The 14,015-nt window shown below is 37.3% G+C and overlaps 1 protein-coding gene across 5 annotated transcripts in view; it reads left to right on the top strand.

The window, feature by feature from the left end:
* Positions 1-14,015, top strand: part of NUP107 (nucleoporin 107) — a 47,167-nt gene that overhangs the window by 29,012 nt on the left and 4,140 nt on the right. For 4 of the 5 annotated variants that reach the window (XM_004429390.3, XM_087442045.1, XM_087442046.1 and 1 more), the window contains 13 exons: positions 291-367; positions 2,177-2,236; positions 2,905-3,050; positions 3,155-3,203; positions 6,042-6,111; positions 6,430-6,548; positions 7,263-7,301; positions 7,608-7,758; positions 8,072-8,184; positions 8,801-8,903; positions 9,374-9,534; positions 10,386-10,511; positions 10,936-11,049. In XM_004429390.3, coding sequence (XP_004429447.1) covers positions 291-367; positions 2,177-2,236; positions 2,905-3,050; positions 3,155-3,203; positions 6,042-6,111; positions 6,430-6,548; positions 7,263-7,301; positions 7,608-7,758; positions 8,072-8,184; positions 8,801-8,903; positions 9,374-9,534; positions 10,386-10,511; positions 10,936-11,049 — 1,328 coding nt within the window. Of the gene's footprint in view, positions 1-290; positions 368-2,176; positions 2,237-2,904; positions 3,051-3,154; positions 3,204-6,041; positions 6,112-6,429; positions 6,549-7,262; positions 7,302-7,607; positions 7,759-8,071; positions 8,185-8,800; positions 8,904-9,373; positions 9,535-10,385; positions 10,512-10,935; positions 11,050-13,730; positions 13,832-14,015 lie in introns of all 5 variants that reach the window. The other variant, XM_087442047.1, reaches the window with a different exon arrangement.

The raw sequence follows: 14,015 nt of genomic DNA, 5'->3' as shown, positions 1-14,015 counted from the left end.
ATTTCTTTTGGGGCTGGCCCCGTGGCTTAGTGGTTAAGTGCGTGCTCCGCTACTGGCGGCCCGGGTTCGGATCTCGGGTGCGCACCGACGCACCACTTGTCCGGCCATGCTGAGGCCACGTCCCACATACAGCAACTAGAAGGATGTGCAACTATGACATACAACTATCTACTGGGGCTTTGGGGGGAAAAAAAAACGGAGGAGGATTGGCAATAGATGTTAGCTCAGAGCCGGTCTTCCTGATCTTTCTCAAAAAGAAAAAAATTTTTATTTCTTTTACTGTTTTATAGGAACAGAATTAGAGCCTGTTGAAGGGAATCCATACAGATGTATTTGGAAAATAAGTTGTTGGAGAATGGCAGAAGATGTAAGCTATAATAAAGTATTTACTGATATTGATTTCTACTCTAATCAACTGAAGGCCTGCTGAAGGCGCTGTGAAACGTTCATAGTGTGAGACTACAATTCCTGTTTTCAGAGAACTTCCAGTCAAACTGAAGATTGGAGTTGGAGGCTTAACTACTAATCAGAATTATTCAGACACTAAGTACTAAGAATTAAGCACTGATATAAGGAAAACATATAAAGGAGGTACCAAATTCTGAGAATAAGCACTGTGCTAAAGGCTGGCTTCCCAGGAGAGAGAATTGAATTGAACTTTTAAAAATTAGTAGGATTTGGGTTGTTGGGGATGAAAAGAAGAAGGAATTCTAAGTAGGATGCACTAGGTTATGACACGACCTATGCATTCCTAAAAATCATAGCATGCAAAACTGCAGAAAACCCACAGAGCTTTTGGGGAAAATGGAGTTAAGAACACAATACTCAAAAACCATTAGTGATACATAAAAAGAGAGACTTACTAAAAACAGTAGCACAGTTTCACGCTGTTAAATGATTAGGAGATACATAAATACCACAATAAATATAGCACTTTACTTTGAAAAAGACCTGAAGTTTGCTTGTGGAATTGGGTGTCAGAGGGTTCGCAGCTTATGAGTTATTGTAAAGTGGTAGAAGGAGGTTATCTGAAATCAGACAGAAAATGGTAACACTCGATGCAGATCCGTTTAGCTTATAACACCCCTGGTGAACTGAGGTAGCTGGTAGATGTTTGAGGTGTGTCACTTGTGTGTATTTCTAAGTGGCTTGGTTCAGCTAAGTATAGTTTTCTGTATTCATCTAGTGTTTCTTGTGGACGAAGTTGTGTGTAAGGAAATGGGAAATTAGCATTATGTTCAAGTTGTTCCTTGATATATCAGTTGCATTGGAACAAATTCACCTTTTCAAAACAAGCATTGTAGCAGAACTGACTGTAGTGGGAAAGCTGATCGAAAAAGGTAAATTAAGAACTGGCAGTGGTGGTCCTCAGATGCTGCTCTAAGGAATGGGAACTTTTTTATCCTGGGTAGTGACGAACCATCAAAACCCGGAGGGCACATGACAGCAGTGTTTTAAGAAGATTAGCATGGCAGTGGAAAACAGGCTTAAAATTTAGTGGACTAAAGGCCAAGGAGCTAGTTTGGAGCCTGTCAGAATTCTTCAGACACTAAGCACTAAGGGCCTGTCCTAGGATAGCATTGATGGGAGTGGAAAGGAGGGAGCAAGACGGTCAGAACCAGCGACTGGAGACAGATGGCTGATGAGGACTCAGTTGTATAGTGAGTCTCTGAAGTCTCTTGTTTGCATGAAAAGAAAACTGAAATGCCATCAATAGAATGTGAAAGTAGAATGGGATAATTTGATGAATATAATTAATTCTACTTAGGAATCTGATGCAATCTGATGCATGGCAGGTTCCAAGTGCCTTGTTCTGATGTTATTCTTAGGTCAGTGTCAGGTAGTATTAGGTATTTAGAAACCTGCGAGGGGAAAGCACCTCTCTACAGGTTCTATCTGGAATAAAATTTGACTGTTATAAATAAAGCATCTATTAGAGTTGGATTTGCTCTCACCCTGTATTTGAAATTTAGTTGGTTGACTTTTCTTGAAGATTTCAGCATTGACTATATCATAAGGGGTCCTTCCTTCTTATTACCCCACTAAATCTTTTATTAAAATTTAGAAGCTATCAAGTGAATAAGTTCAGTTAGAAGACATTGCAGAACTCCAGGTTATGAAAAAAACTGACATACTAAGAAAAACAATATTCAAATTTATATTCATTGTGTTTCAGGAGCTTTTTAATAGATATGAGAGAGCAATTTATGCAGCTTTAAGTGGGAATCTTAAGCAGGTATGCAATCTATTTTAATAATTCTTTTTTTTTTCCTATGGAATGAAATCAGATACATAACATATTCTAATAATTGTATACAGTAAATCTTATAAACTTAAGCTACTTTCTAAGAGTATCAATGATAGAGATAATCATGAAATAGAGTAGTGGCTTGAGCTGCTTCGTATGGTGTGTCCCATACGTCAAATGATGTTTTAATGCATGAAATCAGACTTCAGTTTCTAAGAATTGTAAATTTAATGATGGCATACATCTATTGATGACTTATAGTACCCATAGCTTTATTCAGAAGTGTACCACTAAGGCACAGTGACTGTGTGGATGGTCTTAACATTCGTGGGTATGCTTCTTACAACCCCCCTGCACCCTACATTTTACAGCTATATTGAGGGATGTTATAATAATTAGTTGAAACACCATCTTATATCAGCATGAAAAATTGATGCTATTGTGAACTCAGTATGGAAAAAAATCTGAATAGACCAAACTTCTTAGAAGATTAGAAGATGTGGTTTTTGGGGGCTGGAGTTTATTTAATGTGATATTTTACAATCCACACTGTTTTATGTCATTATAGTGACTTTATAGTCCACGTCAGTGGATGTAACTGCTTTTCCTTTCTTTTTGTTGACTGTCTGTGTTTCTGTTTTGGCATGGGGGAAAAGCTGCTTCCTGTCTGTGACACCTGGGAAGACACAGTGTGGGCCTACTTTCGGGTGATGGTGGACAGTCTGGTGGAACAGGAGGTCCGGACATCAGTCATGACTCTGGATGAAACGGAAGAACTCCCTAGAGAGTACCTGGAAGCCAAGTGAGTTTGTTGTTGGTTTGTAGTATGCTCCGTGAAGTTGTATTTGTAGCCTTTGTTCATATTATTAATATTATTTTATCCCTTTCCTGTTCTTTCTTTCAAAGTTGGACCTTAGAAAAGGTTTTTGAAGAACTTCAGGCTACTGATAAAAAGGTAAATATGAATATTTTAGGATAACTGGAATAGGAAACAAATGTTACGCTATTGTGCACGGTAGCAGAAAGGCAAAAAGTGTGTGAAACCTTGTCCTCTCCTCCTTTTCCTCATCTATTATACACATGAGAGACATTCTTTAAAAGGAAGAAGCTTAAGTATTTAGATGTATTTAAAGTAATACATCATTCCTCTTTCTTTGGTTTAGGATTGGTTTCATCTAAATATATGGTATACATGTAAGCTAATTTATCCCTTTCCTTTTGAAAAATTAAAACACATAATGGAAGATTAACAGGCTTTCTTTTCCTAGATCTCAAAATAATCTAGTATTTTTTAAAGTAATATTCTTTTAAAAAATTTTAAGTAACCAAAGTAATACTGTATGTCCTTGGAACAAAATAATCCCAAAATATAAGTAAAATCTTTATAAACACTTTCTCTAAACCCTTTTGTGGTTGTTCTCATTCCACTGAGATGATAAAGCAGATTGACACGTACCCTTCTGTGTCCTTTTCCACACTCTCACAAGTACGTGTAAATAATGTCGATATTCCACTGTAGGATTTTGGTTTTTGTTTTTCACGTTGTACTGCATACATTACTCTACAACTTGGAGGGGTTTTTTTTCACTTAATGATACTCTCTCCAAGTTAGTGGATAAGGATTTAACAACCTAACTTATTCTTTTTAATAGGTACATAATATTCTGTAGAATGATGTATAATTTTTAAAATCATTTCCTTTGGTGATATTTAGGTTGTTTCTAGCACCGCAGTGAACATTCTTGTATACCTATATGCTTATCTACCAGTCCTGTTTCTTTAGGATAAGTTTCTTGAAAGCAGGGTTGCTGCGTTAAAGCTTATATTAATTACCAGGTTGTAGCTGTTAATTTATAGTCCCACAAGTAATTTATTTTATTATTATTATTATTTTTTAATTTTATTTATTTTTTTTTCCCCCAAAGCCCCAGTAGATAGTTGTATGACATGGCTGCACATCCCTCTAGTTGCTGTACGTGGGACGTGGCCTCAGCATGGCCGGAGAAGTGGTGCGTCAGTGCGCACCTGGGATCTGAACCCTGGGCCGCCAGCAGTGGAGCGTGCGCACTTAACCGCTAAGCCATGGGGTCGGCCCCCCACAAGTAATTTATTAATGTGCTCATTTCCCTGCATTCTCAGAGGTCCCAAACATCACCCTTTTGATTTTGTGCCAATCCGTCGGATTAGGTGGGAAGAAGAGCTCAGTGTGCTGCTTACCTTTCTTGTCTGTTCACAGACTAAGCGAGTTTCCTGTTTAGTGACCATTTGCGAATTTCCTATTCAGATCTTTTATCTATTTTTCTGCTGGGTTTTATCTTTTCCTTATTTTTGTATATGAACTCTTTGTAAAGTAAGGAAATTAATGCTTTTTCTGTCAAATGTCTATTAGCAGTCTATTATTTTGAGGTTCCAGCTAATGAAAATAAAATAAGACAGTCAAGGAATAGATATAAATATTACAAAGGGGAGAACATTTATATATGATAAAATTATAAATCTAGGAACTCAAGACTCAGTAAGTGACTGGAATTAATAAGAGAATTAATAAGAGAATTTGTTAAAGTATCTAAATTCAAGAAAAAAAAATCAGCCTTTCTGTACTTGTTACAACTAGTTAGAAAAGGATATAGCCCCCCCCAAAAAAGTCCCATTTAAATTATAGACCAGAACTATAAGATATCTAGAAATAAAATTAACCAGGAGTTTGAAGGCCTTTGTAAAGAAAACTATAGAATCTTATTGAAAGACATGAATAAATATATACATGTTCCTGGATGAGAGGATTTAATGTAAATGTCAGTCATTCCAAAATTAACATAGAAAGCTAATGCTTTGGGGGATTATTTCTAGACAGAAAATTTCCAAACAGAAGAATAAGTAAGAATGGGAAGAAAATTTGGAAAAGAACAATAGTTATAGGATTCTTGTCTTAATAAAACTTAATATAAAGATAACGGCAGTACGGTATAGAATTGGCACAGGAACAAATAGATCAGTGGAACACAGAAGTCCCATATCAGATCCAAGTGTATTTGAGAACTTAACAGATGACAGAGTGACCTTTCATTTTAGAGGAAAAGGGATGGTTTATTTAGATACATGGTGTGGGTGTAATTGACTTTCCATCTGGAAAGAAAACAAAGCTAGATCCCTACTTATGCCATGTTTTAAAATAAATTCCAGATGGAGCAAAGGCTTGAATGTAAAAAGAATAAATGCTGAAAGAAAATTTAGATAACCAAATAAAAATTTAAAATATTTGACAAAAAATAAACTGTTTGCTTCAAAAAATCTAGCTGCAGGTTACTCGTAAATGGTTTTTTAAACTCTGTCTAATTATGTTGTGATGGGTTGTGTTACTCTTGGTGCCACGTGTGGCAGAGAATACCCAAAGAATGCTTCTAAGAAGTGTGTTCATGTTGAAAGAAACCTTACAGTTCATTTCGCTGAGTCACGAGTGCCCTTCCTTTCTGGTCCACCATGGAGTGCCAAGGAACACAGTAGTAATATATAAAAAATGGAAGTTTAATAACATTCACAGAGATTAAATTGTTTTATCACAGTTCTCTGCTTTCAAAGATATTGTTCAGTCCTGGATTTGTAAGCCTTGAGTATATTCCAAAGGCAGTATCCTTCCCACATTTTATTCTCTTTTGATCTCAGAAGATCTTTTATTTCCAACTTTCTCTTTGTATATGTTATTTCAAAAAGTTTGACATTTTTAGTTTGACAATGAATACATACTACAGAGTGAACACTAGAAGATTTATGGAAAATGTAAAAATTTTTTCAGAGAGTTCTGGAAGAGAATCAAGAACATTATCATATAGTTCAAAAATTCCTTATCCTGGGAGACATTGATGGTAAGATATTATAGTTTTATTTTACTTTGTATGAGTTCTTTGTTTTCTTATAGTAGTTTTGTAAAAAGTTACCAAAACAATCATACAACTCACCACATCTTTTATAGTCTTTATAAATATTCGCCTATTTGAGTGCAGCTGTTCAGCTAACTGTTAGAAAGTTTGAATTTAACCCAGAGTTTGTTTTGTATGATGGTTATTAACAATGAGATAGTGACTTAACTGCACTGTGGAAATTCAGTCAGTGTTCTTGGTAATGTTTCTTTCTCTTCCTTTGATTTTTACCCTATTGCTGCGTCTTTGCTTTGATGCTCGTAGGTTTGATGGATGAGTTCAGCAAATGGCTTTCCAAAAGCAGAAATAATCTACCTGGACACCTCCTCCGCTTCATGACTCACCTCATTTTGTTTTTTCGAACGCTGGGACTACAGACCAAAGTAAATAAAACAAACCGTTTACCCTTCCCTGCAAGGCTGTTGCTGTATACCCATCATCAGGAAAACACACTGCTTTTCTGTCGTTTTCTAGATAAACGGTGATAATGGTGTCGAAGTCTTCTCTCTAGTCTCATATGGTCCCTCAGTGATAACTGACTGTGGTGACCTGTTAGGGTTCCAATCTGTGGCTGCAGAATGCTGATGGTTACCTGGTTTTTGGTAAATTCGTAACTTTAATGCTCGTCAATATCCAACTCTAAATCAACCAGCTAAAGCTGCTAACTGAACCAGCCTAAGTTCTCTGTGAGAGTTTAAACCTTTGTCTTCTTCTTTCCACATTTTCTTCAGAGCATGTGTGGAAGGCAGAATGATAGAGTAGTTGAAAGCCTGGGCTTTGGAGTAACAATCTGGGTTCCCATCCTTACTCAACAGCTTCTAGCTTTGTAATTCTGGGCAAATAAAACCTCCGTAGGTCTTGGTTTCTTCCTCTGTAAAATGTGAACAGTCATAGTAACCACCCACAGAGAGTTAGGGTGAGATTAAATCAGGCGATACATGAACTTTGCTAAGTACCCAGGCTGGCATACAGTTACTGCTCAATGGTAAATATTAAAATCACTAAATCATTTAATAGCAGAATTTTTATTAGATATCTTGCTGGTACGCATAAGCAGTTGTGTTTATAACTGAATTATATCTTTTTTTCCTATGAAGGAAGAAGTTTCCATTGAGGTTTTAAAGACATACATACAGGTAAACTTTGAGAATCCACAATTTGATTCTTTTTTTTTTTTTTTTTTTTTACTATTTTAATGAAAACAAAAATCAGAATGATAATTTATTACCCAGTGGCAGGCAAGTCATCAGAATCCATCAGAGATCTTTTAATTATCTTAAGTACATTTTTTCAGTTTAAAATTATGCTTTATAGCAGCACAAATCCATGTCTGTATGACTCTCTCCTAAATATGTTTGAAATTGTGAAGTAAACTTTTTAAAAAGCACTGCTGATCCTAGAACTTGTATTGTTGACATACTTTGATCTTTTCTATTTTTTAGCTTTTAATAAATGAGAAACATACAAATCTCATAGCATTTTACACCTGTCATTTGCCTCAAGACCTGGCTGTTGCCCAGTATGCGTTATTTTTGGAAGGAGTTACAGAGTTTGAACAGCGTCACCATTGCCTGGAATTGGCCAAAGAAGCAGGTAGAAACGGTTAACGCTTCCTCTATTGGGCCTTGCAGGCAGATGATCATTTGGCTTTAGTGACATTTATCCTTCTAGTTGTACAGCTTATTTCTCTTGAGAGGAAAAAAAAAGAATCAAACGTTCAACGAAATTCTATTTTAGGAATAAAATAACTGATACTGTAACTCGTGTAAAATGTCTTTTAATTTTGTCATTTTCTTTTATAATGTCTTGCATAATTTACATGTTACAGTTTTAAAAAATTGTTATCCCAAATTTACTAAATCATTATGACTAATTCTTGTTTTTGTCTCTTCAAAAAATTCTTCAGATTTGGATATTGCAACTATAACAAAAACTGTAGTTGAGAATATTCGAAAGAAAGACAACGGTGAATTCAGTCATCATGACCTGGCCCCATCCCTGGATACCGGCACTACTGAGGTGATGGGGGGTGTTATGTAACTCCTGATGCTCCCCCAGGTTGTTCTCTGGTGAATTCTGCCTTCAAATACTCTGGCTTCTTTCTTTTTTTAAGCATTTCTCCTTGTCAGCCAAAACCTTTTAAATTATAAAAATTGACAGGAAATTTAAGGTCTTAGGTAAGGGATTACTTATAGTAGTATTATCTTAAAGGAAGCTTCTTTAATAAAAAAAACCTGAGCATTGGATTTTTGCTCATCAGATTGTTCTAGATACTTGATCAGTCACTAACTCTTATAGCAGTAGCTTGCTTACTCCTATTTTCAGAAAAGAATAGAAAGTTTTATCTAGGAAAGAAAAAAACTTGAGAGTAGCACTTAAAGGAGGCCTGTGGTTAGGTTGGTAGTACACAGAATATATGATGCCAGAGTCACGGTCTAGGACGTTTCTCTATAATCCAAAAGGGAGCCATTAAATGTGAAAATAAGCTAAGAAAGCTAGATTCTTTCATGATTTTGTATAACTTAAGGGAAAATGATGTTCACTGGAAGTGCCAGGTGTAAGTTAATTCTATAATTTGCAGAATATCCTAGGAAAAAACACAGTTGATGTTTCTATTTTTCAATTAAATGAATAGGAGGACCGTTTGAAGATTGATGTAATTGACTGGTTGGTATTTGACCCAGCACAGAGGGCGGAAGCACTAAAACAAGGCAATGCAATAATGAGGAAATTCTTGGGTATGCTGTATTTTTATTTTCTTTTTTAAAGTTTTTGTTGAAATCCATGTACTCTTGAACTTTGTATTGTTTTTTGTTTTTCTAATCCTTCCAGTAGGGGAGGGTACAGATCAGCCACTCTTATATATCAAACCCAGTATTATGAAACAGAACATATTTAACAATGAATTTTCATGGCCGCCTCAATTTTGCATATACTCTTAAGGCTTTGAAAAATGTAATTGCTTTTTTTTAAGACAAATAAGTATGTAAAAGTAACTGCATTTAATGAATCCTTTTGTGACTCTCACATTGAAATAAGGAAGAGGCCCAGCCATTAGGTAGAAAGATCGCCGAGACCTTTCACAGAAGTATCTTGGGACCTGAAATGGTTACAGCTGACTGTAAAAGTTGCAAACCAGTGATTTGACTCCTTTAAACCATTACATAGAAATCCATATATATTGAAAAATTGTACCTCTTTTTCACAGCATCAAAAAAGCACGAAGCTGCAAAAGAAGTATTTGTGAAAATTCCTCAGGATTCTATAGCAGAAATCTACAATCAGTGGGAGGAACAAGGAATGGAAAGTCCACTTCCTGCCGAAGATGATAATGCTATCAGAGAACATTTGTGCATTCGAGCTTATCTGGTGAGATCGTAAAGAAAACCATAAACGTGCCTGTCTGTATGGTGATTTTTCGGATTCACTCTCAGACTTTGAACTATTTTTCCAGAAGTGGTGATTGACCATCTTATCTCCTTTGTGACTGTGGTACTGACTGATCCACAGGGCATAGAGGTCATGACCTGGTCTTCATTAGCCTTCAGTGCTGACTGACCAAGAACATCTCCCATGGTGGACAGTGTGTGATGTCTGAAACTTAGGTTTTCTTAAGATTCTTTGAATGCTTGGCTCAACTTTAATATTTCTGCTTTTGGCAATAACTGAGAAAAGCAAGATATTCTATATTTGTTATGACTAAAATAACAACATACTTATTCAAAATTCATTCAGCAAATAATGAAGTGATTACATTGGGCTGGGTTCTAGGGGTTAATTTGTGGACAGCTGTCCATCCTTGCCCTCTAGAAGCTAACAGGCTAGTCAAGAAGACAGACATGTAAACGTGCATACGTCACAGGGTGATGATGACATCGCGGGGTGATGACATCACAGGGTAATAAGGACATCACAGAGTGACGACATCACAGGGTGATGAATGTCAAGATACATATGTGGTCAGGGTGCTGAGATAGGAGTAGGTGCCAGAAAACACAATATACACAGACACATGTATATATACACCTTGCTGGTGTTTGTCACTTGACAAAACATTTATTCACAATGATTTTCTTTTGCATAAAAAATAAACATTAAACAGTTTTATTTCTTGATGTTGCAAAATTATTTCTAATAACCAAGTTTTAAAAGCTTTGTTGAACATATGTGAAAAGTTTTATTTCTTTTTTTGTTTTTTTCTATTTTATTTTACATTTTAGGAAGCCCATGAAACCTTTAATGAGTGGTTTAAGCATATGAATTCAGCTCCACAAAAACCTACTTTGACACCTCAAGCAACTTTTACTGAGAAAGTGGCTCACGAACACAAAGAAAAGAAATATGAAGTAAGTGGAATATAGATGAGACATGTCTGCTGCAGCTTAAAAATACACGTCATGTATGTGAAGAGGTCATTTCTTCAGCAGTGATATTCCTATTGTAACAGGCGATCTTCCTATTAATGTTCCACTTTGAAAAAGAGCCATCTGTTTAGTTACTTTTCTGTAGATAATTAACGAAACATAAAACTTACATAAACATACAAAACATAAAACGAAACATAGCTTCAGGTGACATTAGCGTTCATTTACGAAGTTAACAGCAGTGTTTTATTTACCTGCAGTCTGTTGATGTTTATTTTTATATTTGGCTGACTGAATGTCAGCTCGTTAGAATGATGTTCCTTGTATATATTCCTGTGTATTCTTTGCAAATCCATCCTTTGTTGGTTTCAGTCCACTATATGTCTACTCTGTGTCTGTTTTGCAGATGGATTATGGCATCTGGAAAGGGCACTTGGATGCTCTCACTGCTGATGTGAAGGAGAAAATGTACAACGTCTTGTTGTTTGTTGATGGAGGGTGGATGGTGGATGTTAGAGAGGTAAGCTGTGTGCATGGTTTATAACTAAAAGAAAACAAACCAAAAAACAAACTATGTCATTTTTTAAAAGTTCTGTCTCTGAATAGGAGTATCTGTGGATCTTATATAACCATTGTACTTACAACTGAACATCCCATAATTTAAGCCTAAACGGAAAATACTAGCTAGGGCATAGGAATATTTGACTCTTGGGTAAACTATTTCTGCAGATTTAATATGTTCACTCAGAATACTAAAATCTAATTTTTTAAAAGTCAGGACCTAAAAATTTAATTATACATGTATTCAACTCAATTTAGGGATATGAAAATAAGTCTGATAGTTTGAGTAAGACACATATAAAGCAGTGGCTCTCACCTCTGAGCTGTCCATTTAAATGACCTGAGGAGCTTTTAAAAAGTACTGGGTTCCACCTCTAGAGATTCTGATTTAATTCATCTGAGGTAGGCCTGGGCTTCTTTTTTAATCACCTGGAGAGCTTTAATGTGTAGCCTGGGTTGAGAACCAGTTACAAACACATAGATTAAATATTTTATGAGTTCAAGAAAAGAAAAGGTTGCTTCTTCCTGGAAGAGATCTGGACAGGATGCTTGAAAGGTGCAGCATTTCGCTGAGTCTTACACGAATGGGGTAGAATCTGGATGAGCTGAGGGGGGGGAAGGCAGGTAGTAGTCAGGCGAGGGGAAGACTGAGGCCGGTCCTGGGGCGTGGCGGAAACAGTGAGTGACTCGTTTTGCCCCTGCAGACCTGTGATCTGTGCAAGGAGAATTGAAGTGCTGGGGTCTTGGCTGTTCGGTGTGTTATTTGAACAGAGAAACCAAGGAGTGTCCTTGGTATCTTCCCTTCCTCCGTTCCCTGTGTCTCAATATAGTCACTCCTATTTTTTTGGCTACTACATGTTTCTGGCTCCTCTGGCTTCCCTTTTCTGGTCAGAAGCAAAAACATTAGGCATAGGAGACGATTTGAGCCCCTATTTGCTACTATTCCTGATAGAGTAATTACCTTAACAGTCTCCACTTCTTATCCTAAATTCATACTAGAACTCTGCTGACTTCATAAATAGTTTTGAAGCTTTAGCAGGTTCCTAAAGCTAAACTTTTCTCTTCTAATTCATGCTGGTGCTCATGGAGATAAAATTTTAGTGTTGCAAAAAGCTAATTAAATGTCATTTAAATTTTGAAGACTTGAGTGCCCTATTTATACATAAATCTTTACTCGAATTATTAGTTAATCTTAGTAGATTATATCATGAAAGCCACAAAGTAGACAGTCTGGCATATTGTAAAAATGGAGTTCAAATGGAAGGCAATGAATGATACCATTTTGTTTTCTCAAACATGTAAAAATCAATATTCAGTCTCAATCGATTCTTCAAATCTAGAGGGAAGAGACTTCTTGAACAATCAAATGATAAGTAATGATATTTTGAGTCACCTTGCTTGAGTTTAGCTTAATAGTCTTACATGTTCAACAAAGTAGGAAATTATTCAAGGCTCCTGCTAGCACATACATCACTTGTATAAGAATTAGGAAATAGTACCCCTTCTCTTACATCGAGAGAGTCCATGCCAAGTGCACCTGACCTGTAGGACAGAGCACAGCCCCCACTCACTCACCTGGCCAGCCACCACTGTGCAAGGCATAGCTGTACAAGATCGCCCTGGCACTCTACGCCGTCCCCTATGTCTACACCTCAGGTGTTTACATGACTGGAGAATGGTCCCCTTGGTGCTGGAGGCTGCTGCACATGGGGACAGTGGGGGCAGGAGGATGGAGCGGGCAGGTCATCTTTACCTACTTGGCACCACCTCTGCCTCCACCACATTCTAGTCGAAGCCTCAACTGTCTTTCCCTTGCTTCCCACTCTTTCTTCTACAGTCCCTTCCTCATATAGACCAGCTAGTAGTCCTTTTAAATAGATGAATAAATGAATGAAATAATGAATAAACAGTGAATAAATAAATGAAATAGATGTCACTCTCCTACCCACAACCTTCTGATGGCTTCTCATTATACTTTGAATAAAACCCAGAGTTCTTTTCTTGACGTCCAGGATCACACACACACTGGACCTTGACTACCTCCCCAGTCCTGCACCCTGCTGCTCTCCCCTCACTATGGTCTAGCCTTCTGGGCCTCTTTGCTATTGCCCCTCTGCTGAGAACACTCTTTCCTCGAGATCTCTGCATGGATGGCTTCCCTACTTCCTTCAGCAGTCTGCTCAAATGTTGTCTCTCTTTAGAGACCCTCCCCACCCCAACCCCATCCTAAATAGCATGTGTACATATACACACACACCTGTCACTTTCTTTTTTTTTTTGATGTTTTATTTATTTTATTTTATTTTTTTGTGAGGAGATCAGCCCTGAGCTAACATCTGCCACTCCTCCTCTTTTTTTGCGGAGGAAGACTGGCCCTGGGCTAACATCCATGCCCATCTTCCTCCACTTTATATGGGACGCTGCCACAGCATGGCTTAACAAGCAATGCATCGGTGCGAGCCAGAATCCAAGTCGGCGAATCCCGGGCCGCTGCAGCGGAGCGCACACACTTAACCGCTTGCGCCACGGGCAGGCCCCCACCTGTCACTTTCTGTGTCCTTATCCTGCATTAGTTTTCTTCATGGCACTTCCCTGATCTAATGTACATTTATTTGCATTTTGTATGTCTACCCCCATTAGGATGTAACCTTCAGGAAGGGAGCAACGGTGTTTTCTTCATTTCTCTGGCCTCAGCACTTAAAATAATGCCTGGAACATAAGAGGCTTTCAGGAAGTATTTGGTAAATGAATGGCACTACATCATTGCGGTGAATGCAACTCTCCATGTTAGGGATACCTGTGATATCAGGACAGGTCAACTCCTGCTGTCAGCACATATCAGTTATGTGTTGAGTTTTTCTCACATATGAGACACTATTTGTCCCTGATGGAAAGGATCTTTTCATTTTTTGTATTTACAGGATT

The sequence above is a fragment of the Ceratotherium simum genome, chromosome 17 (assembly GCF_057802395.1).
Source record: "Ceratotherium simum simum isolate JZ-2026a chromosome 17, ASM5780239v1, whole genome shotgun sequence".
NCBI classification, from domain to species: Eukaryota; Metazoa; Chordata; class Mammalia; order Perissodactyla; family Rhinocerotidae; genus Ceratotherium; species Ceratotherium simum.
The sequence above is the reverse complement of the archived record's forward strand: the minus strand, read 5'-3'. Positions and strand labels throughout refer to the sequence as shown.